General features: G+C 38.3%; 2 protein-coding genes across 3 annotated transcripts; both read left to right on the top strand.

Moving 5' to 3' along the window:
- The first annotated feature begins 378 nt into the window (after positions 1 to 378).
- LOC132852282 (interferon-induced very large GTPase 1-like) lies at positions 379 to 6,002 on the top strand. The gene is made up of 3 exons (XM_060879382.1): positions 379 to 409; positions 579 to 628; positions 1,715 to 6,002. Exon 3 carries the CDS (start codon positions 1,790 to 1,792, stop codon positions 5,609 to 5,611), a length of 3,822 nt encoding a protein of 1,273 aa, XP_060735365.1. The 5' UTR covers positions 379 to 409; positions 579 to 628; positions 1,715 to 1,789; the 3' UTR covers positions 5,612 to 6,002.
- Positions 6,003 to 17,954: 11,952 nt separating this feature from the next.
- Positions 17,955 to 25,040, top strand: LOC132852119 (interferon-induced very large GTPase 1-like). 2 transcript variants are annotated; one of them, XR_009649101.1, is made up of 5 exons: positions 17,955 to 18,046; positions 19,268 to 19,377; positions 19,553 to 19,619; positions 19,789 to 19,838; positions 20,176 to 20,939. XR_009649101.1 is itself a non-coding variant. In XM_060879163.1 (5 exons), exons 4-5 carry the CDS (start codon positions 19,817 to 19,819, stop codon positions 23,855 to 23,857), a joined length of 2,913 nt encoding a protein of 970 aa, XP_060735146.1. In that variant the 5' UTR covers positions 17,955 to 18,046; positions 19,268 to 19,377; positions 19,553 to 19,619; positions 19,789 to 19,816; the 3' UTR covers positions 23,858 to 25,040. The 2 variants fall into 2 exon arrangements, 1 of the variants encoding a protein (XP_060735146.1); XM_060879163.1 differs by lacking the exon at positions 20,176 to 20,939 and adding an exon at positions 20,967 to 25,040.
- The last annotated feature ends 1,275 nt before the right edge of the window (positions 25,041 to 26,315 follow it).

Raw genomic sequence — 26,315 nt, 5'->3', positions numbered from 1 at the left:
ATCCATTTAAAGTGTTATCAATTTGACTTATTTGTTCTGTTTTTTCAATACAAGAATATTTTGTAATGAAAGTAGCAGCATTGGCGGCAAAGTACAGTGCTTAGCATTACCACCTCACAGCTCTGGTCTCCCCACATGCCCTGTCATGGACTGAAGTCTCATCCAAGGTATATTCCTGCTTCACTCCAGGATATATTCCAGGATGTTTATAATAAAGATGAATGAACTAATTAGTGACTCAGCCTTTTTGAAGAACTCCAGGCAGAATCAAAATAAAAGAAGCACTTCTTGTTTGAAATGCAGCTCTAAAAATGGTACTGATCATATTTTGTTTTTCTCCAGGGACTTCTGAAAATTCATAGAAAACAACTACTGTAACTTTTTGTTGACACAGATGATGCAGATAAAAGTATGTACTACAGATTAGCATTTTAAGTACTGAAAATAATTTTATTCATTGTAATATTTATCCATAATTGTTTTTGATTAATTACATATACTTACCATCTAATCCGGTTAAAAAACTGTGACAGAACAACATATAGTTGCCAACTGCTTAATTAATCTTTTTCCTTTAGTAAAATCTGTGATTTGGGATCAGCACAGATGGAGTCAAAGCAGCAAAAAGGTGAGTAAAAACTGAGGTGACAACAATAATGTGGAATAACATTAGGGGGAAAAAGAGAAACTCATTCATTTTTAATTTTAATTTAATTAATATTGTTATCCATGTTATTTTTCCTACCATTTAAATGCTTCGAATATTACTGGAGTAAAACATAAAAGCAATATAACGTACAAAACCTGACTATTAAAATATTGAAATATTTCTAACAACAACGACAAAAAAAAAAAATTATATATATATATATATATATATATATATATATATATATATATATATATATATATATATATATATATATATAATTAATATTTATTTTCAGATTTTCTTGCATTTCTGAAAACGCTGGGACTTAAAAAATACTTCCCAAATAAGCTGACTCTGAAGTCATTGCTGGAGATCAACAGTGCCAGTTTATCTGATAAAGACGTTCAGTCACTGCACGAGATACCAGAGGCTTTCCTTCGCAAGCTGCTAATGGTTAATTCAGATTCCCGAACTGTAATTTGTGCACCTGATGAAAATAAGGAAACAAACGATTTGTTTGCTGAGCAGAGCTGTGATTCTACCCCAAATCTCCTTGATGTACACGCTGCACTCTTTGCCTGTTCTGACAGTTTCCTTCAGCAAGAAATGGCACTAAAAATGTCAATGTGCCAGTTTGCAGTGCCATTTGTGTTACCTCAAGGAGTTCATAATCAATGCACTCTGATGTTATGGGCTCTTAGAGGTATCCTGAAAGAATGGCGTCCCCACTCAATGACAGAATCTAAAGGGTTTGTTGAAGACAGTGTTGTTCATGCAAAAATTCCTATGATATCATTTGTAAGGCTAAGCAACTGCAGCTTGACCAAATCAAAGGTGTTGAACCAAGTGTTAAAAAATTCACAGCAGCACCAGGATTTTTTTTGTTATCAAGAAATGATCGGAGGATCTGCTCCAAGAGTCATCTCTAATGGCATGGTTGAAATATGCTGGAGTCTTCCATGTGGAAACAAAACCATTGATGTCTTTCCTGAGCCAGTGGTTTTTGCTAATTTAAGAGGAGATGTTTGCACATTTGAAACCCAATTCAGTTTCCTTTCTCAGGTGTCAACAGCTGTCTTTGTGTTCCTAGACAGTGTTGATGAAAACGAACAAAGGTTGTTTGCCTCTTTACAAGAAATGAAGTCCAAATGCTTTCTTGTGGTCAACACTCAGGGAAATATGAGTGAGAAAATAAAGTCATCAATTAAAGCAGCAGTTGATACTCTGCAACTGGAAAGAGATCACGTCATTCAGAAAAGCAAAACCATGAATTTTGCTACATTTTCAAAGATGATCAGTTCTTCCATTACAAAAGTGCTGGGTGAACATCACAGGGCATGTGAAATCGAGGCTATGAAGACAGTTGCTCAGAACTTAGGCCTTAGAATTGATGAAAATGATAGCACAGCCTGTGTGTCAGCAAACAAAACAGCAGAGGAAATCATGAAATGCATTGGAGTTCGTCCCATAGTGGAATATAAAAAGTCACAGCTGCCACTGCAAGGTGAAAACTGGAAAAGACTGGCTCAGATAGAAAAAGAGCAATGCCGATTACAACATTCAGGGGTGTTGAGTTTGGAGGAGTATAAGGCCCAACTTCAAAATGAAAAAGAAGAAATTAGAGAAAAACAAAGCAACCATAAGATTACAAAAACAATGGACATCTTAATGAAGGCATTGTCAACCTCAGATGATATCGAGCGTGCCTTTTTTCTCAGATGGCTGGGACTAAAGCTGGACATGCGATCACGCAAACACATGACAGACCTTCGGCACAAATACAGAGAGTGTGAACAAAAGAAAGACAGAGATGCTGTAGCCCAATTAGACCAGGAGCTGATCGACGCTTCTCTTGGCATCGAGCATTACCTGAGAGAGCTGGGACAAATCTATGAGGCTGCTTCATTTGTTTCACACAGAATAACTGATAAAATAAGCAATCTTCCTACTCTGGCTGCCAAACTGCTTCTGGCTGGATTTCCTCTTGAAATACTTGATGGAGATGCATCAAATGTCCCAGAGAAATGGGTGAGTGATGTTCTCATGGAGCTTCACAAGATGGTTAAGGAAAGGAGCCGTTTGCTGGTTATAACTGTGTTAGGGGTTCAGAGTTCTGGTAAATCAACACTGCTCAACACCATGTTTGGAGTCCAGTTTGCAGTAGGTAGTGGAAGATGCACACGTGGAGCATACATGATTCTCCTACCTGTGGGTGAAGACTTGAAGGAAGAGTTACTTTGTGACTTTGTCCTTCTGATTGATACAGAGGGTTTGAAATCACCAGCACTGGCACAATTGGAAGACAGTTATGATCATGACAACGAATTAGCTACCTTTGTGATTGGTCTTAGCGACGTAACCATCATAAATGTGGCAATGGAAAATTCCACAGAGATGAAGGATGTCTTACAGATAGCAGTTCATGCTTTTTTACGGATGAAGGAAATTGGTAAAAAAACAGTCTGCCACTTTGTTCATCAAAATGTTGCTGGTGTATCAGCACATGAGAAAAACATGACAGACAGACAAAAGCTTCTGGACCAGTTAAATGAGATGACACTGATTGCAGCTGAGATGGAAAAGAAGCCTCATGTGAAGAACTTCACTAATGTTATTGATTATGATGTAGAAATGAATAACTGGTATATACCAGGCCTATGGCATGGCACACCACCAATGGCACCAGTTAATACAGGCTACAGTGTTGCTGTTCTTGATTTTAAGAAAAAACTCTTGGAGATGCTTAAAGCAAGAAAAGGTGAACAACTCTTCCAGATCCCAGAGTTCCTCCAATGGATCAGTAGCTTATGGAAGGCAGTGAAGTTTGAGAATTTCATCTTCAGTTTCAGAAACACTCTTGTGGCCCATGCCTATGACAATCTTTGCAAAGAGTTTTCAGACTGGGAATGGTCTTTCAGAAGACATATCTTGTCTTTGATTTCTAAAGCAGAGGTTCAACTGTCTAACACTGAAACAAGCAGTATTCATGGGGTTGTTGATGCACTTAACAAAAAAAACGAAAAAGAGCTCATGATTCAATCAGAAGAAATGACAAAGAAATTGAAAGACTACTACAAAAGGAAAGACCGTAGTGTGCATTTGGTGGAAAAATACAAAACTGATTTTAACAAAAGCATTAAATCTCTGGAGACTGAAATGAAGAATGAAGTGAAAAAACGATTAGATCTGGCTATTGAGATGAAGAAAAACACTGCACAATTAGAGGAGATACACAGTAAGCAAGCTGCAATGGTCGAATCCCAAGTTCTGCAATTACTTCAGAAGTACAAAGATCACAATAATGAAGTGTCTGACGAGGATCTCAAAGCCGATTTTGAAAAAATGTGGAGAAGAGAGATTGCAAACTTCACTGGTCTAAAAGAACGGGATGTTCCCGCTGATGTTTTGAAGCAATTGCGAGCAAGCCTAGGAAATCGCCAAGTCAATGAGTATTTGCAGAATGTTACAAATTTGACACATTATGGGCAAGACGTTTTCAAAGCCAGGTTAAAACATATAAATATGGGAAAAGGTCATTTTCAGTCTATAAAGGATTTACTTACAAAAAATTCTACAAAGCATGCTCTACAGATTATTGCAGATGATGCCATTAACAGTTGTAGTAAGACGATTGAACAGTATTCACATTTCAAAAGTGATTACCAAGATACCTTTACAAAAGATGTCCTTGATGAAATTGATGCAAACCTCGAAAAAGGAAATAAATACAATATTACATTTGAAATTGAGCTTAAATTGCACATTTGTGGCATTGCCTCTCGGACATTCCTTGAGATGCACAGGAAGTATCTCTCTGAGCAAGATGCTGTCAAACATTTACAGAAACTTAAGAATCAATATCTCTCTAATTTTATTGATTTGTACAGAGAGAGGGATCAGTGCCAAAACAAAGCACAAAACTTTACTCAGCTCTGTCTCAAACCAGCAGTGACCGAGTACATTGATCTGTCCATCGGACCTGACATTGTTGATGCAGTTTTGGAGAATGAATCTACTGCGTATAGTTCACGATCACTATTTCAGTACACCATTCTGAAGGAACTGCTGGAAAAATCAAATTTCATTGAATTTGCAGAGTACATTTTATGTTATAAGAATTATGTGAAAGACTGGATATACAATCACATTGTTAGATGCTTTTCCAAAGACTTATCTCTGCAAAAATTAAAAATGAGGAAGCTGGAAATTATAATAAAAAAGATCACTAAAGCAGTGGAAACTTGTAAGCTTGAAGCCAGTGGCTCTCATTTGCCTAATGATGCAGAAGGTACCACAAAATTGATCCAAAATCTTTGCAAAACTATGAGTGATGTCATTTCAATACCCATGAGCACAGTGGACAGTGTCCTGTTTCAGAACACAAGCTGTTGTTATTCATTTACCAAAAGTCTCTGTGAATGTATCGATGACCTGAAACAGCAAATATCAAAGGAGATCTCAGAGTCAACTGATATCAAAGAGACACTGAAAAATGTGTCAGTAAAACCCCAGGATGAGCTTTTCAAGAGGGTGTTTGGATGTGGAGTGCAGTGTCCATTTTGTGAAACACCATGTGAGGCAGGAGGGAAGGAACATCAGCAACACCATGCAGCTGTGCACAGACCACAAGGCATTGGAGGGTACAGAAATAGTAAGACCAATATCCTTAGTGAAGAGATCTGTACATCTAGTGTTCATGGCAATGGAAAATTTCTAAATCAGGACACAAATTTCCAATTTCATCCCTTCAAAGACTACCGGAAATATTACCCAGACTGGCATATTGCGCCTGACATGTCAATAGAAGCCTCAGATTACTGGAAATATGTGCTGGTTACATTCAATAAGGTATTTGCTGAAAATTACGAAGCATTGCCAGCTGTTTATGCTGAGGCGTGGAATCAAATCACTAAAGATCAGGCTTTTAATAGTCTGAAGCTCATGTTTAATATTAAATAATGGTAAACTGGCAAAATTTCACTGCAAACATATTGAAATTTGTGAAGAAGACAAACCCCATCACTCACAGTTCTATCACTTATGTTATTGCTCAGGTGAAGCAGAAACTGGAGCACTAGTTATGCCTGAATGAATGTTATTAGGATTATGATATTGGGGGATTTAAATGGTTTCTAATAAACACTATATCTGTATGCCTTATGATTTTTTTAATGGTTTTAGATGGTTGGATTATTTAGATGGTTGGATTATTTAGATGGTTGGATTATTTCTTTGACTGATTCAAATGTTTACTTTGTAATACTGTACATGTTATGGTTATAGTTAGTAATTATTGTCTGAAATTTAGTTGAATGCATTATTATTGTATGAACATACTGTATGAACATAGGAGTATGTTAATGATAAATTGGGATTCATAAATAAACTAATAATATAATAAATGAATAATTTTTGGTTTTCTTTTTCACTGTTTTTATCATACATATCTACACATACTATACAGTATAATACATGTTTAAGGTATAATCAGTTTTAGTTAGTTAAAAATACAAAGGACAGAGTGCGGGTTGAAGCATTAGGCAAGATAAACAAACAAACAAACAAAAAAGACTCGAGCCCAACACTAATATAATATAATACACACAACACAAATGCATATGTTTTCTACAAAGTCTAATGTCTTAAAACTGTCAGAGAAAGTGAGTGTCTTCACAGAGCGTAGACTACAAACTACAGAGCGTAGACTACTTAAATTACATTTTAATTATTTTTCCCTCATTTACATATCAGGGCTGTTTTTCCGTTTTTTTTTCATGTCATGGCCATGCAATGGAAAAAAGTCAGTCATTGGACCCATTACACACACCTAAGCAAAATAAAGCTTTTTTTTACATGGAATTCTATGGAATAATCAGAGGTGTTTGTCTGTGTATATGTGTCTGTGTGTGTGTGTGTGTGGTTGTACTGTATGTGTGCGAGCGTGTGTGTTAAGGCTTTCCAGCAATCCTCCTTGAAATCCAGAATACACACACACACGCACACACATGCACACACAAACACACACCAAACACAAAAATACACATGCAAACACACGCAAACGATAGTATGCTGATATAGTGTTAATTTCGTCAGACGAGACGAGACGAAATATGTTCGTCAACAACCTTTTTTTTTCATGACGAGACGATGACAAGACTGCACCACTGTCCAAAAACGCTGACTAAGACTAAATTAGCATGCATTATTGTTGACGAAAAAACATGAGGCGAAAATGTTTTGTATAAAATAAAAACTAAGATAAAATCTCTCTTCATTTTCGTCTACAATTGTCTCTGCTTTTTCATCAGCTGTTACGCCTTTAAAATATTCAGAACGAGTTTGTGGCTTCGCGCTGTTGCTCAAGAAAGAATTCGTCCACATGCCGCTCAAAAAAAATAAATAAATAAAAAATCCTGAGCGCAAGTCTACCGTCTAGGCAGGCTTTTTGTGTTAAATTATATTTCCTGTCGCTGCGCAGACATGTTGAGAGTGTTCTCAACATGTCACTGATACTTTTGTGATTCGTGGACTGTAAATAGGTTGTTTTTTAAGCCCACAGTAAAGTAGGCCTATTCTTTTCAGTTTTTCTGATTATATTTATTTTATTTCTGATTTGAACAGAAACATGAGACACAAGGCAACCAAAACAGTTTTAAAAACCTTTGTAACGTAAGTTGTCAGTCGGAGTCTGTTGGGCCCCAGCTTTTGAATTGTGTTGGTTAAAATAAAATACTCTTCAGAACAAGTTAATCATTTGTGAATGTGTCTCCTAAATCAGAAATTGAAAACCAGACACGTTTAACATTTGCATTCAACAAAAATCATTCAAGTGTATTTTGTCAGGTAATTATGACATTTAACCAATGTTTGAGATATGTGAAACACTTTTTTTAATGAAATGTTTATCAGTAATAATATCAGTAATAATGTGTTATTTTAAAAAAAGACAAAAATTTTTTGACTAAAACTAGAATAAAATTAAAAAACTTTTAGTTGACTAAAACTTGACTAAGATACCTTGAATTTTCTTTTGTCTAAAATTAGACTAAAATGACGAGACTTTTAGTCGACTAAAACTTGACTAACAAAAAAAGATATGTGAATGACTAAATATGACTAAAACTAACAAGGACATTTGGCACAAGACTAAGACTAAGACTAAATTAAAAATAGGTGACGAAATTAACACTATGCTGATATCCTTCATAAAACTCAATGTAAAAAGCCTGAAAATAAGCCTTTTTTTTTTTAACAGGCCTGTGTAATAGGGTAATGGCACCACCTGTTGGTCAACAGTAAAAAATGACAAATTTGAGCTCTTCCAAACCGAGGGAACCATTAACAAGCAAGAATGCATGTTCCCCTTTGGAACTCGAGCTGCGTCGAAACGCTATGGGAACGCCTGCGTGACCGCGCTCTGAACCACGTGTGTAATCTGACCAATAGGCATTGGGACGTGATGTCATCGGCGGGTGACATCGCATAAACAGGAAACTACAAATGGCTGTGAGATGGACAAGACGCTAGCTTCTGCTCTTTCAGGTAAGCGCTGTGTTTTTCTGATACTGTGTTTTTCTGATCGAGTGATGGCTAGCAGACAGAGATTCCGTAAATGTGTTTATCCGTGTCCCCGTTTCATTACCGGGAAGGATTCGCATGATTGGTGTGTTGTTTGCTTGGAAGTGGAGCATGCACAATTGGCTCTCGAGGGAGTCGATTGCTCGCATTGTAGCCGCATGGCTATGTGCACGCTTCGCTCTCAGAGAGCGCTCTTTGATAGCCAGTCTCTTATATATCTCTTGGGGCGGGGGTATAGGATTGCCCCCTAAGCCCGAGAGAGGAGATCCTCCCTGACGGGAACGTTCAGGAGGGAGGCAAGGACCGTGAATCAACTCAAGAGGGCCAACGTATTGTCCGTACTAAGACATGGCAGCCCCTGAGGTGTGGAAGAAAGTGTTAGAAACACAGCCCTCATCTCCAGGCCGTTTATGTGCCACGAGAGATAAGGGCCCTCCCATACACCCTGGGCAGGTCAGCCATTCTAGGCCGCTCCCCAGCCCGAAAGCGAGGCGTCCATCGAAAGAGTCCTGCGACGGCGACACGCCCCTAGAGTGGGACCCAAGGCCAGAAACCGGGGTCTTCCCACATAAGAAGGGTACGAAGCCCACAGCGCGTAACCCTTATAACCCTGAGGGGATGTCTGCGAGGATGAAAGCCCGCACCCCTGAGCCAGAGCTGGAATGGCCTCATGTGGAGCAGAACAAATGGGATAACGTTGGCTGCTGCCGACATGAGGCCGAGCACCCTCTGTGCCTCGGCAAAAGAGAGGCCTCGGCCTAGCCGAATAGCTTTCACCGCTGACAAGACGGAAGCCACCCGAGCGGAAGACAGATGTGCCCACATCGTGGTGGGGTCCCAAACTAGCCCCACTTTTCTGGGTCCAAACTGAGGCCTAGAGACCTCATATGGGCAAGCACAGCATCTTGATGACTGGCCGCCATAGCCGTGGACTGGGCCAGAATGAGCCAGTCATCCAGGTAATTAAGTTTACCAGGTGATTAAGTTTACCAGGTAATTAAGGGTACACGGATGCCCTGGAGACATAGTGGTGTTAGGGCAGTGTCTATGCACTTTGTAATGTGCGTGGTGAAAGGGCTAGGCCAAAAGGAAGAACACAATACAGGTACACTTCGCCCCCAAAAGTGAACCTGAGGAACTTCCTGTGCTTCGGCAGAATGCCTATGTGAAAACATGCGTCCTCAAGGTCATCACAAATCAGTCTTTGAACCTGATCTGGGACACGATAACCTTGAGCATGAGCATCTTGAACCTGTAAGTCTTCAGAGTACAGTTCAGAACCCACAGGTCCAAAATCAGACGCAGCCCCCCGTCCCTCTTGGGAACAATGAAATATCGGCTGTAAAGCTGGAGTCCCGGCCTGGGAGGGGAACATGCTCTATGGCCCCTTTCCTCAGGAGTGAGAGAAGTTCCTCTTGGAGGAACACTGCCTGGTGTCTGCCAACAATGGTGGGCAGCACACCCTGGAAGCGCTGAGGACGGGAGAAGAACTGGATCCTGTAGCCTTTTTCTACGGTATCCAGGAACCACTGAGACACCCCTGGCATGCTGCCTGGCTGTCTGACAGTGGTGTCAACCTCACGCAGACCTCCCGGGTGCCCTGAAGCTGGCAGGTGCCAACCCAGGGAGATCCGTGCAAAGAAGAGGAGCAGGCACAGACCCCACTGCTCCCTGAAATGCCAGAGGCGGCAGGGCAGGCAGTAGGGGAGTCTGAATGCAGCCGACTGGCATTTACCTCCTGGTGCCTGTTGATGACAGTAATCACTGCATCACAGAACAAGCCCTGAGGTACTGTAACACCGGGGTGTCCAGGAGAGAGGACATATCCTCATCTTTAATATTAGTTAAATTGAGCCACAAGTGCCACTCCGTGGCAACCAGCGCAGCCATTGCACGGCCTATGGAGTGGGCCGTCTGCTTTGTGGCACGGAGCGCAAAGTCAGTGGCCCGGTGGAGCTCAGATACCACCCGAATGCGGCTTTCCTCTGTGCAGGCGATGTAGGTGAGAGATAGCCCGTAAGCGACTCTCTTCAGTCACAGGTGTTACGACCTTTTTGGGCGTTTTCTAGGGTAAGGAGTAACATTTTATGGCTGTGGTGTTCTTTTGTGGGTGTGGTAAGCAAAGAAATGCAGGGACACAAAATAACCCTGAAATGTGGTTTATTGCCAAAAAAAAAGGAGAGATAACGGCACAACTCTAACCAAAAATATAAAAAAGATAAACCAAGAGAAAATGAGACGGTAGTGACGACAAAGAAAATAAAGAAAAATACTATAAAAATAAAAGAACTAAAAATACAAAACCAATACTAACTCACTAACTCTTTAACCCTCTAACCTATCTAATGAAAATAAACTTGAAACAAAAATCTTCAGTGCCGAGCGCCGTATACTGTACTTCCCTACTCTATCCTACTTAAAAAACATACAGGGGGTGGCGTACACCTCTTACCTAGTGTGTCTAACATCAAGTTACCTACGTGAGGTGCTATGGAAGTCGCGAGACATCTTCCCTGTCCCACTTCCTCTGATATAACAAAAATGAACAAAAAGGAGCAAAAGCTCCTTAGACAGAGACAGGAAATCTACCGCAATGTTTTTAAGGTAACAGTGTGATTAATTATTATACATACTGAATAGCGTGCAACAATAAAAAAAAAAAGGAAAAGTGGAAGGGTTTCCCCTTTGTCGAATTAGCATACACCCTAAGTAGCTTGGCAACCACAGCACAAGGCAAGTCTCTCATCGCTTCTTTTCCTGGCGCTTTTATATCCGCCAGCTGAAGTTCATTGCCAGCAGATAGGTCAAGCCGAAAGAGGATTGACATCCCCGAGCCAATCAGTACTCCCGGAAGTGTCTAAGAGTGAGAGACAAGAGAGAGAGAGACAAAACAAGGTGAAGGTGGCCTGCGGCCGGAAGTCAGAAAGCGGTCGTCTAGCTTATAACGGATGACACTTACTTCCTCTTCAGGCCAATCTAATTTTAGCCTAGACACAGCGGGTGTCACTGCCTGGAGGAGCTACTCGAGTCTGATTGCGTCGGCTATTCAGGGGGGGGAAGCCCCTCCCTGCCCACATCGTGCTCCTCAGAACCCGACGCGGAAAGCAGCATGTTCACTTCCAGGTTGGGAGAATTCGCAGCACGAGCTCCTGAAACTGAAACCAAACGAACGGAGTTAGGGGAGAGGGAAAGAGAAAGGGAAAAACCCGCCTCTTGCTCCATTTACACTAACTCAACATGCGAAAATATATCTTTCCCTAAAATATATATTTTTCTCTCCCTGTACTAGACAGACAGGACAAACAATCGACACACATACACAGAGCGCTTCCTGAAGACAAAGAAGCTGGAGTAGTGTGACGTAGATGCCCTATACGTGTCCTTCCCGAGCCATTAAAATGGGGTGTGTTCACACAGAGCTTCCTCACAGAAGCATTCCCATAGCGTCAGCACTGACGCAGCGTCGAGTTCCCTCGAAAGGGAACTCAAACACCAAATGTTTTTCTTACAGTTAACTCTGTCTTTATTTTAACATTCACAACACAAACTTGTCAGCATCTGCACTTAAACAAGATAGCAGAACAGATAACAAAAGAGAATGTGTGTGCAGACAGTGTTTGTTATTGTTTGTGTATGAACTAGGTTGTGTTTGCACTTCAGTATATGAAGGTTTACTTGGTCATATGTTCTTTCTTGAACAATCAGTTTTACAGAATTTTACTGTTGAATTCAGAAGTAATTGGGTCTCAAGATATTTACAATGCAGTCTCAATCTTTTAGGAGTAACTAAAAAGGCAATGTTTACTTTTAGAGACAAATTCTTGACTTTTGGAAAAGAGTGTAACACATTCTTCTGTCTCTGAGTGCCCTGTGTTCATGGATGCATAGAGGACCTTTTCATCTGAAGTGATGCTGTAGCAGTGGGCATCATTTTTCATGCTGATCACCAGTTGATTTTTATGTACTCTAGTCCCTTGCCAAGACAGATTTACACACTATACCTGCATAATTCTACAATTTCAAAATTCAATATATTTTCTACATGTAGGACCCCTTGGTGTATGTTGAGGGTTATTGCAACTGGCTTCATTACAGTAGCATACTAAGCTAAAAATAACTGTTAAGCTGTATTCAGCCTGTACCATAAAACACAATTGGTTAATAAAAATAATAAAACTAGATCAGCTGTGTATATACACACTCCCACCAAGCCACCAAATCCTACCTTGGCTTACAACTTACATTTTTATCTTTAATGCTGTGCAAACGTTTCTGATTGCTTGCTTTGAAAAACATTCAGACAAGGTCAAAGTGCCCATAGTTACCAAATTACCATTAATAAAGTTCAAATAATCATAATTTGGCACTTACAACTACATGTTTTTTGGGGTTGGAGTTGGAAATTTTGTACGCTGCAATTTCAGTTTGTTTTGGTGCACACGGCAATTATCGCATTATGAGACTACGGGTGATCTGCCTCCAACAACTTGCACATGTCTTCTTCTTCTTCTTCAGTCTTCATCTTACAACCAAACACACGCTAAATGTCTTGGGCCACTGCATGTTGCTGAAGGCTTTAACAGGTGTTAAACATCTGATCCATGGTTATGCGTGTAGGGGTTGCACTTATGCCTGCATTCTCCACGGCCAGGCTGAGCACACATCACACAAGACGAGGATTAATTGGTTAATTTAAAGGAACAAATAATAACAACAGAAAATTAAATCTGTCAGGATCCAGCCCGGACTTTGGCCACGTGCTTTTTTTTATGTTGTGTTCACGTGTCTGCCCCGTCCTTGTCTCGTCCTCCCCGCCTCTGCACACCTGTTCCTCATGTCTAATTGTCACTTTCACTGTTGTCGAGTGGCATCCTCCATGAAACCCCAAAGGGGAGCGGCATTCTTGACTGGAGCAAGAACGGAGCCACACATCCATTAGGATCTGTTAAAAAAGGTTAGTACACTCTGCCAAACAGCGTCTTCCGTGGGACCCGATGTGGAGTGTTGTCAGCTTAGGACAGAAGCAGAGGAGCAACCATGAGAAAACAAGGCAGGGAAGTCCACATTGGACAAAAGCTGACACACAGATGGTCTTAACGAACACAATCCTCAACAATATTCCTGGGTGTTAACCAGTCCAAAACAGATCATAGACAAAAGAAAAAAAAACTAAGTGGGTGATGCTGCTGGGTCTGCAATAGGACAAGTCATTATTTTCAGTAGTTTTTGGAGAGAGCTCGTGAGACCCAAGTGCATGAGGAAACAGTTCTTATTTTTATTAACAAAAAATAACACAAAACAATGTAACTTAAACAGGATATGAAAACAAAACACAAATACCTGAAGACATGAAAGCATCACTAAAACAAAAGGCACAACATGGATAAGAGCATACCTAAAAACTAAATGCGACAATTACAAAAACTTGACGAAAGGACAGGTATAAATAGATCAACACATTAGTATTAATGGGAAACAGGTGACATAAACACATGGTAGCAATACATCTGCCAGAACCCGTTCTAGTGGTCTGGCATGGAATTGTCCCAGTAGTTCTTGAAATTTCCACTTTGTGAAGAGTGCCAAATCCAGAGGTATCAATCAGGAGTGGCTTTAAACTCTTCACCCTCTGGGAGAAGGTGAGCTAGACAAAGCTGGCTCGGCACTAGAGATGTAAGACATAATTCACATTGGGAGGCTAATGGTGCTGTTTCTTTCCCTTCACTCTGTGTCCCACATATACGATGGAGTGAGTCCATGGTTTTCTACAGCATGCCCGCTTCCCACCACTGCTGGGTTGACCAACGGCACTGCTTCACTTCAGGAGTGCTATCCAGGAGAGGCTTTAGATTCAAGAACCAAACTCAGACACGCCAGCATTGAGCGAGAGGGCAAATCAGATGAGACATTAGGTCAATTCCTCAGAGACAAACAAGTCCACATCTGCTCAGTAGTACTTCTGCCATATGAATTCCACCATATGTGAGTGGATCTGGCATTCCCTGGTGCTCAGACCCTCCCTTGATAAAAAGTCTGCTCCCAAATTTGCATGCCTTGAAAATGTAAATTGTCCTGGTTGAGAACTCATGAGACCCAGCAGCTTCTGAGATCGAGCCACTGACATATGTTGGCCTAGCCTAACACTGTTCTACAGGTGCATCTCAGTGAATTAGAATGTCATGGAAAAGTTAATTTATATCAGTAATTCAACTCAAATAGTGAAACTTGACTTATATAAATTCACTGCACACAGACTGAAGTAGTTTAATTCTTTGGTACTTTTAATTGTGACGATTTTCAAATTTAACGAAAACCCACCAATTCTCAAAATCTCAAAATATTTGAATTTGGTGACATGCCAATCAGCTAATCAACTCAAAACACCTGCAAAGGTTTCCTGAGCCATCCAAATGGTCTCACAATTTGGTTCACTAATCTCCACAATCATAGGGAAAACTGCTGATCTGACAGATAGATTGTCCAGAAGACAATCATTGACACCCTATATGGAAATATAGATTTGATTTGACCATTTACAAAGAGGATAAGCCACAAACATTCATTGCCAAAGAAGCTGGCTGTTCAAAGAGTGCTGTTTCCAAGCATGTTAACAGAAAGTTGAGTGGAAGGAAATAGTGTGCAAGAAAAAGATGCACAACCAACTGAGAGAACCGCAGCATTGAGAGGCTTGTTAAGCAAAATTGATTCATTTGGGTGAAATTCACAAGGAATGGACTGAGGCTGGGGTCAAGGCATCAAGAGCCACCACACACAGACGTGTCAAGGAATTTGGCTACGGTTGTCATATTCTTGTTAAGCTACTCCTGGACCACAGACAACTTTAGAGACGTCTTAGCTGGGCTAAGGAGAAGAAGAACTGGACTGTTGCCCAGTGGTCCAAAATCCTATTTTCAGATGAGAGCAAGTTTCATATTTCATTTAGAAACCAAGGTCCCAGAGTCTGGAGGAAGGGTGGAGAAGCTCATAGCCCAAGCTGTTTGATCTCCAGTGTTAAGTTTCCAAAGTCTGTGATGATTTGGGGTGCAATGTCATCTGTTCTTGTTGGTCCACTGTGTTTTTTTCAAAAACCAAAAGTCACTGCACCCGTTTACCAAGACATTTTAGAGCACTTCATGCTTCCTTCTGCTGAGCAGCTTTTTAAAGATGTTGATTTAATTTTCCAGCAGGATTTGAGCACCTGCCAACACTGCCAAAAGCACCAAAGGGGTGTTAAATAACCATGGTGTTGGTGTGCTTGACTGGCAAGCAAACTCACCAGACCTGAACCCCATAGAGAATCTATAGGCTATTGTAAAGAGGAAAATGAGAAACAAGAGACCAAAAAATGCAGATGAGCTGAAAGCCACTGTCCAAGAAATCCGGGCTTCCACACCACCTCAGCTGTGCCACAGACTGACCACCTCCATGCCACACTGAATTGAGGCAGTAATTAAAGCAAAAGGAGCCAAGTATTGAGTATTTTCCACATACTCTTTACTGGTCTGATGAAGTATTCTATTTTTTTGAGATAGTGAATTGGGGGTTTTTTGTTAAATGTGAGCCAAAATCACAATTAAAAAAACCAAATACTTAAACTACTTCAGTCTGTGTGTTCTGTATTTAAATAATGAATATATGAACTTTTCCATTACATTCTAAGTTATTGAGATGCTCATGTATACTGAAACAATTTGTATTTGATGTGAGACTAACAAATCTACAAACTTAAATTTCCAAATTTTGTGTATTAAAATTTCAAGCAAAATCCATTTAAATCCAAGAATTATAATTTTGAAAAGTGAATTGTGAATTTAGAAGGAGAAGAAGAAAAAGAGCATAAAGAAGAAGACGAAGAAGAAAAAGAAAAAGATGATCAAGCATTTTATTGTTGTTCAGCATATAAACTGTAAACAATTTGCAGCATCTGAAGATTTTTATGATAAATGTTTTACGTTGGCATGTTATGCTGAAATAATGGGTATGGTGAAATATTTGTCAAACCTGTCAGGCAAGCATTTTAGCATTTCACACCTAAAAAATGTCCAGAAGCAGTCTAAGGTGACCTTTACACATGGAAATTAAAGAAAAGAAACTTAAAATGAAGAATGTAGACAGACTACTCTGACACGTTGACAGTTAAGAAATATGCACAATGTAATGAAGAAAAATCTTCTATTTAAATATGTATATAATTGTTTAAATAATTATTATCCTTATCCCTTATTATTTATTTAAATAATTATTTAAATAATCCCAAATTGTGGAAACAAAGACATATGAACATATTAATTGACCCAATTTTTTTTTAATATATATATATATATATATATGTATATATATATATATATATATATATATATATATATATATATATATATGGGATGTGGTAGCCTAGTGGTTAAGGTGTTGGGCTACCAATCGGAAGGTTGTGAGTTCCATTCCTATATCCACCAAACTGCCACTGCCACATAGACGTAGACAAAATATGACAGTATTTTAGTCAGTAATAGTCACCTTATTATGAAACAAAGTAAAAATAATATTTGAAAAAAGGAAATGTTAGTTTTAAAAATCACTACTTGCTGAATTCTTTTTCTAAATATTTGTCTTTATTTTCATTTTCATTATTTAATTACCACTTTTTACTTTTTTTATATTTGTTATTTGGACATCTTAAAAAAAAGCAAATGTTTATATACATTTTGCTTTGCATGTTTTAAGCTGTCTCAGCTCATCATGTTCTAACACAGAAAAGAAACTTAATTTCCAGGAAGTTCTGAGCATTTAGCTCATAGCCCAAGTTGTTTGAAGTCAAGTATTAAGTTTGCAAAGTCTGTGATGATTTGGGGTACAATGTCATCTGCTCTTGTTGGTCCACTGTGTTTTTTCAAAAACCAAAAGTCACTGTACCCGTTTACCAAGACATTTTAGAGCACTTCATGCTTCCTTCTGCTGACCAGCTTTTTAAAGATGCTGATTTAATTTTCCAGGAGGATTTGGCACCTGCCAAGACTGCCAAAAGCAGTGCCTTAAACTACTTCAGTTTGTGTCTATTTTATTTAAATAATGAATATATGAACTTTTCCATGACATTCTAATTTATTGAGATGCTCCTGTACACTGAAAACAATTTGCATCTGAAGTGAGCCTAACAAATCTACAAACTGATTAAATTTCCAAATTTTGTGTGTTTAATTTCAAGGAAAATCCATTTAAATCCAAGAATTATAATTTTGAAAAGTGAATTGTGAATTTAGAAGGAGAAGGAGAAGATGAAGAAGAAGAAGAAAAAGAAGATGATGATCAAGCATTTTATTGTTGTTCAGCATATAAATTGTAAACAATTTGCAGCATCTGAAGATTTTTATGATAAATGTTTTATGTTGGCATGTTATGCTGAAATAATGGGTATGGTGAAAAATTTGTCAAACCTGTCAGGCAAGCATTTTAGCATTTCACTCCTAAAAAATATCCAGAAGCAGTCTATTGTACACCTTACAGTAACAAAATGTTCTTTAAGGTGACCTTTACACATGGAAATTAAATAACAGAAAAATGAAGAATGTAGACAGACAACTTTGACACATTGATATTTAAGAAATATGCACAATGTAATGAAGATATATATATACATCATGTTCTAACACAGAAAAGAAACTTAATTTCCAGGAAGTTCTGAGCATTTTCTGAAAAATCATGCCACTCCCAGGGCAAGGTGTTCATATCTGCTTTCAGTTTTGGGGTATAAATTCTGATCACAACTAGCAGCAACAGAAATACCACAGACATCACCATGAACACTTGTCCTAACTTTTGGTAAGCAATTATTACATTTCATAATTTTCTACACTATCAGCTTATTTTTGTCATTATTTTGTTTTCAAAACTACAAAACTTTGCATTTACTTTTTCATTCGCAATATTCAATGGATGTTTTATTAATATTAATAGAAAATAAAAGAAATAAAAAATATTTAAGATTTTCAGTTTGAGATTTTGGAGGTTATTTACCTACATATTTAGAAAAGATATATTTCTTGATTTGTTCAGCAACCTTGTCTGATAATTAAATTGCATTATGTTTATTGCTTGTGGAAATAGTAGAAATATCCTACCCTCACACTGGGACATTGACTAATTTACAAACCTCTTTTTAATATCTGAGAAAGTTGTATATGATTAACTTCTCCTTTCTACGAAAAAAACAGAGTTAGATAGCCAAAGCATTTGTCTGGGGCAAACATGAGGCAGTAAAAAGGTTTATTTGTGATTTGTGGTACTGATCTGCTCATATCTTATGTTCTATTCTAACTATTTGTTGATAGACATGCGCTATTTTCTTCTGATGCATTTATTTCTAGTTGTGGGGAGCACAGAATGTTCTCTGTTTCTGTGAAGTATGGGTTGTTGATACCCACAGATAGAGTGTTCATATTATTCCTATGGCAGATAATGGCTATAGTGATAGTTAGTGAAGTATAATAATGCCTTCCTATTTCTATAATTAGCAATCTATTTGTCTATTAGATTGTGTATGACAAATTAAAAATAATATAAGATTAATTTTTATTTGTTTATGGATAGTCTTTAAGATGTGTGGTATTAATTGTACCTTTCTGGTACATACAGTATCCTCTGATATACCTTTATATGTGGCATGCTACTTTAAAGGTGAATATTAGTAGAATGGCTTTGGAGAAGCAATCAGTGATAGAACTGTGGTGTAACCTTGGTATTCCTGTAGATCAGTGATAAAAAACTTTATAAATAAGTATAAGTATACTATCACCGCCGATTTGGTCTTTGGTTTCTAGTAAGCTGCAATTTCTGTTAATTTGGCAGTTTGGGGGCACACCTGCCCATTGCCCAAACAGATGCTCAAATACACTATTTCCAGTCCTGCCTATCTCAAGGAATTTGGACAGCCCTTAAATTCTGTATCCTTGGCTGTCAGTAAATTTGCTTTGCAGAAAGTTGTCAATCCATTTAAAGTGTTATCAATTTGACTTATTTGTTCTGTTTTTTTAATACAAGAAGATTTTGTAATGAAAGTAGCAGCATTGGCGGCAAAGTACAGTGCTTAGCATTACCACCTCACAGCTCTGGTCTCCCCACATGCCCTGTCATGGACTGAAGTCTCATCCAAGGTATATTCCTGCTTCACTCCAGGATATATTCCAGGATGTTTATAATAAAGATGAATGAACTAATTAGTGACTCAGCCTTTTTGAAGAACTCCAGGCAGAATCAAAATAAAAGAAGCACTTCTTGTTTGAAATGCAGCTCTAAAAATTGTACTGATCATGTTTTGTTTTTCTCCAGGGACTTCTGAAAATTCATAGAAAACAACTACTGTAACTTATTGTTGACACAGATGATGCAGATAAAAGTATGTACTACAGATTAGCATTTTAAGTACTGAAAATAATTTTATTCATTGTAATATTTATCCATAATTGTTTTTGATTAATTACATATACTTACCATCTAATCTGGTTAAAAAACTGTGACAGAACAACATATAGTTGCCAACTGCTTAATTAATCTTTTTCCTTTAGTAAAATCTGTGATTTGGGATCAGCACAGATGGAGTCAAAGCAGCAAAAAGGTGAGTAAAAACTGAGGTGACAACAATAATGTGGAATAACATTAGGGGGAAAAAGAGAAACTCATTCATTTTTAATTTTAATTTAATTAATATTGTTATCCATGTTATTTTTCCTACCATTTAAATGCTTCGAATATTACTGGAGTAAAACATAAAAGCAATATAACATACAAAACCTGACTATTAAAATATTGAAATATTTCTAACAACAACCCCAAAAAAAAAAAAAAAAAAAAAAAAAAAAAATATATATATATATATATATATATATATATATATATATATATATATATATATATATATATATATTTTTATATAAATTAATATTTATTTTCAGATTTTCTTGCATTTCTGAAAACGCTGGGACTTAAAAAATACTTCCCAAATAAGCAGACTCTGAAGTCATTGCTGGAGATCAACAGTGCCAGTTTATCTGATAATGACGTTGTCACTGCACGAGATACCAGAGGCTTTCCTTCGCAAGCTGCTAATGGTTAATTCAGATTCCTGAACTGTAATTTGTGCACCTGATGAAAATAAGGAAACAAACGATTTGTTTGCTGAGCAGAGCTGTGATTCTACCCCAAATCTCCTCGATGTACACGCTGCACTCTTCACCTGTGCTGACAGTTTCCTTCAGCAAGAAATGGCACTAAAAATGTCAATGTGCCAGTTTGCAGTGCCATTTGTGTTACCTCAAGGAGTTCATAATCAATGCACTCTGATGTTATGGGCTCTTAGAGGTATCCTGAAAGAATGAACCCGACTCAATGACAGAATCTAAAGGATTTGTTGAAGACAGTGTTGTTCATGCAAAAATTCCTATGATATCATTTGTAAGGCTAAGCAACTGCAGCTTGACCAAATCAAAGGTGTTCAACCAAGTGTTAAAAAATTCACAGCAGCACCAGGATTTTTTTTGTCATCAAGAAATGATCGGAGGATCTGCTCCAAGAGTCATCTCTAATGGCATGGTTGAAATATGCTGGAGTCTTCCATGTGGAAGCAAAACCATTGATGTCTTGCCTGAGCCAGTGGTTTTTGCTAATTTAAGAGGAGATGTTTGCACATTTGAAACCTAATTCAGTTTCCTTTCTCAAGTGTCAACAGCTATCTTTGTGTTCCTAGACAGTGTTGATGAAAACGAACAAAGGTTGTTTGCCTCTTTACAAGAAATGAAGTCCAAATGCTTTCTTGTGGTCAACACTCCAGGAAATACGAGTGAGAAAATAAAGTCATCAATTAAAGCAGCAGTTGATACTCTGCAACTGGAAAGAGATCACGTCATTCTGAAAAGCAAAACCATGAATTTTGCTACATTTTCAAAGATGATCAGTTCTTCCATTACAAAAGTGCTGGGTGAACATCACAGGGCATGTGAAATCGAGGCTATGAAGACAGTTGCTCAGAACTTAGGCCTTAGAATTGATGAAAATGATAGCACAGCCTGTGTGTCAGCAAACAAAACAGCAGAGGAAATCATGAAATGCATTGGAGTTCGTCACATAGTGGAATATAAAAAGTCACATCTGCCACTGCAAGGTGAAAACTGGAAAAGACTGGCTCAGATAGAAAAAGAGCAATGCCGATTACAACATTCAGGGGTGTTGAGTTTGGAGGAGTATAAGGCCCAACTTCAAAATGAAAAAGAAGAAATTCGAGAAAAACAAAGCAACCATAAGATTACAAAAACAATGGACATCTTAATGAAGGCATTGTCAACCTCAGATGATATCGAGCGAGCCTTTTTTCTCAGATGGCTGGGACTAAAGCTGGACATGCGATCACGCAAACACATGACAGACCTTCGGCACAAATACAGAGAGTGTGAACAAAAGAAAGACAGAGATGCTGTAGCCCAATTAGACCAGGAGCTGATTGACGCTTCTCTTGGCATCGAGCATTACCTGAGAGAGCTGGGACAAATCTATGAGGCTGCTTCATTTGTTTCACACAAAATAACTGATAAAATAAGCAATCTTCCTACTCTGGCTGCCAAACTGCTTCTGGCTGGATTTCCTCTTGAAATACTTGATGGAGATGCATCAAATGTCCCAGAGAAATGGGTATGTGATGTTCTCATGGAGCTTCATAAGATGGTTAAGGAAAGGAGCCGTTTGCTGGTTATAACTGTGTTAGGGGTTCAGAGTTCTGGTAAATCAACACTGCTCAACACCATGTTTGGAGTCCAGTTTGCAGTAGGTAGTGGAAGATGCACACGTGGAGCATACATGATTCTCCTACCTGTGGGTGAAGACTTGAAGGAAGAGTTACTTTGTGACTTTGTCCTTCTGATTGATACAGATGGTTTGAAATCACCAGCACTGGCACAATTGGAAGACAGTTATGATCATGACAATGAATTAGCTACCTTTGTGATTGGTCTTAGCGACGTAACCATCATAAATGTGGCAATGGAAAATTCCACAGAGATGAAGGATGTCTTACAGATAGCAGTTCATGCTTTTTTACGGATGAAGGAAATTGGTAAAAAAACAGTCTGCCACTTTGTTCATCAAAATGTTGCTGGTGTATCAGCACATGAGAAAAACATGACAGACAGACAAAAGCTTCTGGACCAGTTAAATGAGATGACACTGATTGCAGCTGAGATGGAAAAGAAGCCTCATGTGAAGAACTTCACTGAACTGAACTTCACACCACCAATGGCACCAGTTAATACAGGCTACAGTGCTGCTGTTCTTGATTTTAAGAAAAAACTCTTGGAGATGCTTAAAGCAAGAAAAGGTGAACAACTCCTCCAGATCCCAGAGTTCCTGCAGTGGATCAGAAGCTTATGGAAGGCAGTGAAGTTTGAGAACTTCATCTTCAGTTTCAGAAACACTCTTGTGGCCCATGCCTATGACAATCTTTGCAAAGAGTTTTCAGACTGGGAATGGTCTTTCAGAAAAAATATCTTGTCTTTGATTTCTAAAGCAGAGGTTCAACTGTCTAACACTGAAACAAGCAGTATTCATGGGGTTGTTGATGCACTTAACAAAAAAACCGTAAAAGAGCACATGATTCAATCAGAAGAAATGACAAAGAAATTGAAAGACTACTACAAAACGAAAGACCGTAGTGTGCATTTGGTGGAAAAATACAAAACTGATTTTATCAAAAGCATTAAATCTCTGGAGACTGAAATGAAGAATGAAGTGAACAAACGATTAGATCTGGCTATTGAGATGAAGAAAAACACTGCAAAATTAGAGGAGATACACAGTAAGCAAGCTGCAATGGTCGAATCCCAAGTTCTGCAATTACTTCAGAAGTACAAAGCTCGCAATGATGAAGAGTCTGACGAGGATCTCAAAGCCGATTTTGAAAGAATGTGGAGAAGAGAGATTGCAAACTTCACTGGCCTAAAAGAACGGGATGTTCCCGCTGATGTTTTGAAGCAATTGCGAGCAAGCCTAGGAAATCGCCAAGTCAATGAGGATTTGCAGAATGTTACAAATTTGACACATTATGGGCAAGACGTTTTCAAAGTCAGGTCAAAACATATAAATATGGGAAAAGGTTTGCAGGCTTTAACGGATTTATTTACAAAAAAGTCTACAAAGCATGCTCTACAGATTATTGCAGATAATGCCATTAAAAGTTGTAGTAGGATGATTGAGCAGTGTTCACATTCCAAAAGTGATTACCAAGATACCTTTACAAAAGATGTCCTTGATGAAATTGATGCAAACCTCAAAAAAGGAAATAAATACAATATTACATTTGAAATTGAGCTTAAATTGCACATTTGTGGCATTGCCTCTCGGACATTCCTTGAGATGCACAGGAAGTATCTCTCTGAGCAAGATCCTGTCAAGCATTTACAGAAACTTAAGAATCAATATCTCTCTAATTTTATTGATTTGTACAGAGAGAGGGATCAGTGCCAAAAGAAAGTACAAAACTTTACTCAGCTCTGTCTCAAACCAGCAGTGACTGAGTACATCGACCAGTCCATCGGACCTGACATTGTTGATGCAGTTTTGGAGAATAAATCTACCGCGTACAGTACATGATCTCTATTTCAGTACACCATTCAGAAGGAACTGCTGGAAAAATCAAATTTCAGTGAATTTACAGAGTACATTTTACATTATAAGAATTATGTGAAAGACTGGATATACAATCACATTGTTAGATGCTTTTCCATAGACTTATCTCTGCAAAAATTAAAAATGAAGAAGCTGGAAATCATAATAAAAAAGATCACTGAAGCAGTGGAAACTTGTAAGCTTGAAGCCAGTGGCTCTCATTTGCCTAATGATGCAGAATGTAAAACAAAATTGATTCGAAAGCTTTGCAAAACTATGAGGGATGTCATTTCAATACCCATGAGCACAGTGGACAGTGTCCTGTTTCAGAACACAAGCTGTTGTGATCCATTCACCAAAAGTCTCTGTGAATGTATCGATGACCTGAAACAGCAAATATCAAAGGAGATCTCAGAGTCAACTGATATCAAAGAGACACTGAAAAATGTGTCAATAAAACCCCAGGATGAGCTTTTCAAGAGGGTGTTTGGATGTGGAGTGCAGTGTCCATTTTGCAAAACACCATGTGAGGCAGGAGGAAAGGAACATCAGCTACACCATGCAGCTGTGCACAGACCACAAGGCATTGGCACATACAGATATAGTATGACTAATATCCTTTGTGAAGAGATCTGTACATCTAGTGTTCATGGCAATGGAACATTTCGAAATCAGGACACAAATTTACAACCTCATCCCTACAAAGAATACCAGAAATATTACCCAGACTGGCATATTGCACCTGACATGTCAATAGAAGCCTCTGATTACTGGAAATATGTGCTGGTGACATTCAATAAGGATTTTGCTGAAAGTTATAAAGCATTGCCAGCTGTTTATCCAGATGTGTGGAATCAAATCACTAAAGATCAAGCTTGTAATAGTCTGAAGCTCATGTTTAATATTAAATAATGGTAAACTGGCAAAATTTCACTGCAAACATTGAAATTTGTGAAGAAGACAAACTCCATCACTCAAAGTTCTATCACTTATGTTATTGCTCAGGTGAAGCAGAAACTGGAGAAATAGTTATGCCTGAATCAATGTTATTGGGATTATGATATTGGGGATTTAAATGGTTTCTAATAAACACTATATCTGTATGCCTTATGATTTTTTAATGGTTTTAGATGGTTGGATTATTTAGATGGTTGGATTATTTCTTTGACTGATTCAAATGTTTACTTTGTTATACTGTACATGTTGCAGTTATAGTTAGTAATTATTGTCTGAAATTTAGTTGAATGCATTATTACTGTATGAACATAGGAGTATGTTAATGATAAATTGTGATTTATATATAAACTAATATAATAAATGAATAATTTTTGGTTTTCATTTAGTTTATCATTGTTTTTATCATACATTTCTATACATACTATACAGTATAATACTTGTTTAACGTACAATCAGTTTTAGTCAGTTAACAAGACAAAGGACAGAGTGCGGGTTGAAGCATTAGGCAAGATAAACAAACAAACAAACAAACAAAAAAGACTTGAGTCCAACATTTTTTATTTGTAATATAATATAATATATATAATACAGACAACACAAATGCATATGTTTTCTACAAAGTATAATGTCTTAAAACTGTCAGAGAACGTGAGTGTCTTCACAGAGCGAAGAAAAATAACAACTACAGACACTTAAATTAAATTTTAATTATTTTTCCCTCATTTACATATCAGGGCTGTTTTTCCCCTATGATTTTTTTTTCCCCTATGGCCATGACGTGTTTCATGTCAAGATGATTCATGTCATGGCCATGCAATGGGAAAACGTCAGTCATTGGGGGAAAAACAGTGCTGATATGTAAATGTGGGAGAAATAATAGTAACCTGTGTAATGGGTCAATGGCCCAATTTTTTTGGTCAACTGTAAAAAAAATTGGTCCAATGACCCATTACACACACCTAAGCAAAATAAAGCTTATTTTCAAGCTTTTTTTACATGGAAGTTTATGGAATAATCAGAGATGTTTGTCTGTGTATATGTGTCTGTGTGTATGTGTGTATGTGTGGGTGGTTGTGTGTGGTTGCACTTTATGTCTGCAAGTGTTGAGGCTTTCCAGCAATCCTCCTTGAAAGCCAGAATACACACACACGCACACACACCCCCACACACATGCGCACACACAAACACACACCAAACACAAAAATACACATGCAAACACACGCAACCGATAGTATGCTGATATTCATTAATTCATTCATTCATTCATTTTCTACTGCTTATCCGAACTACCTCGGGTCACGGGGAGCCTGTGCCTATCTCAGGCGTCATCGGGCATCAAGGCAGGATACACCCTGGACGGAGTGCCAACCCATCACAGGGCACACACACACTCTCATTCACTCACGCAATCACACACTACGGACAATTTTCCAGAGATGCCAATCAACCTACCATGCATGTCTTTGGACCGGGGGAGGAAACCGGA

This window comes from Tachysurus vachellii, chromosome 10 (assembly GCF_030014155.1).
Source record: "Tachysurus vachellii isolate PV-2020 chromosome 10, HZAU_Pvac_v1, whole genome shotgun sequence".
Taxonomy (NCBI): domain Eukaryota; kingdom Metazoa; phylum Chordata; class Actinopteri; order Siluriformes; family Bagridae; genus Tachysurus; species Tachysurus vachellii.
Note: the sequence above shows the minus strand (reverse complement) of the source record. Positions and strands in the feature narration are given on the sequence as shown.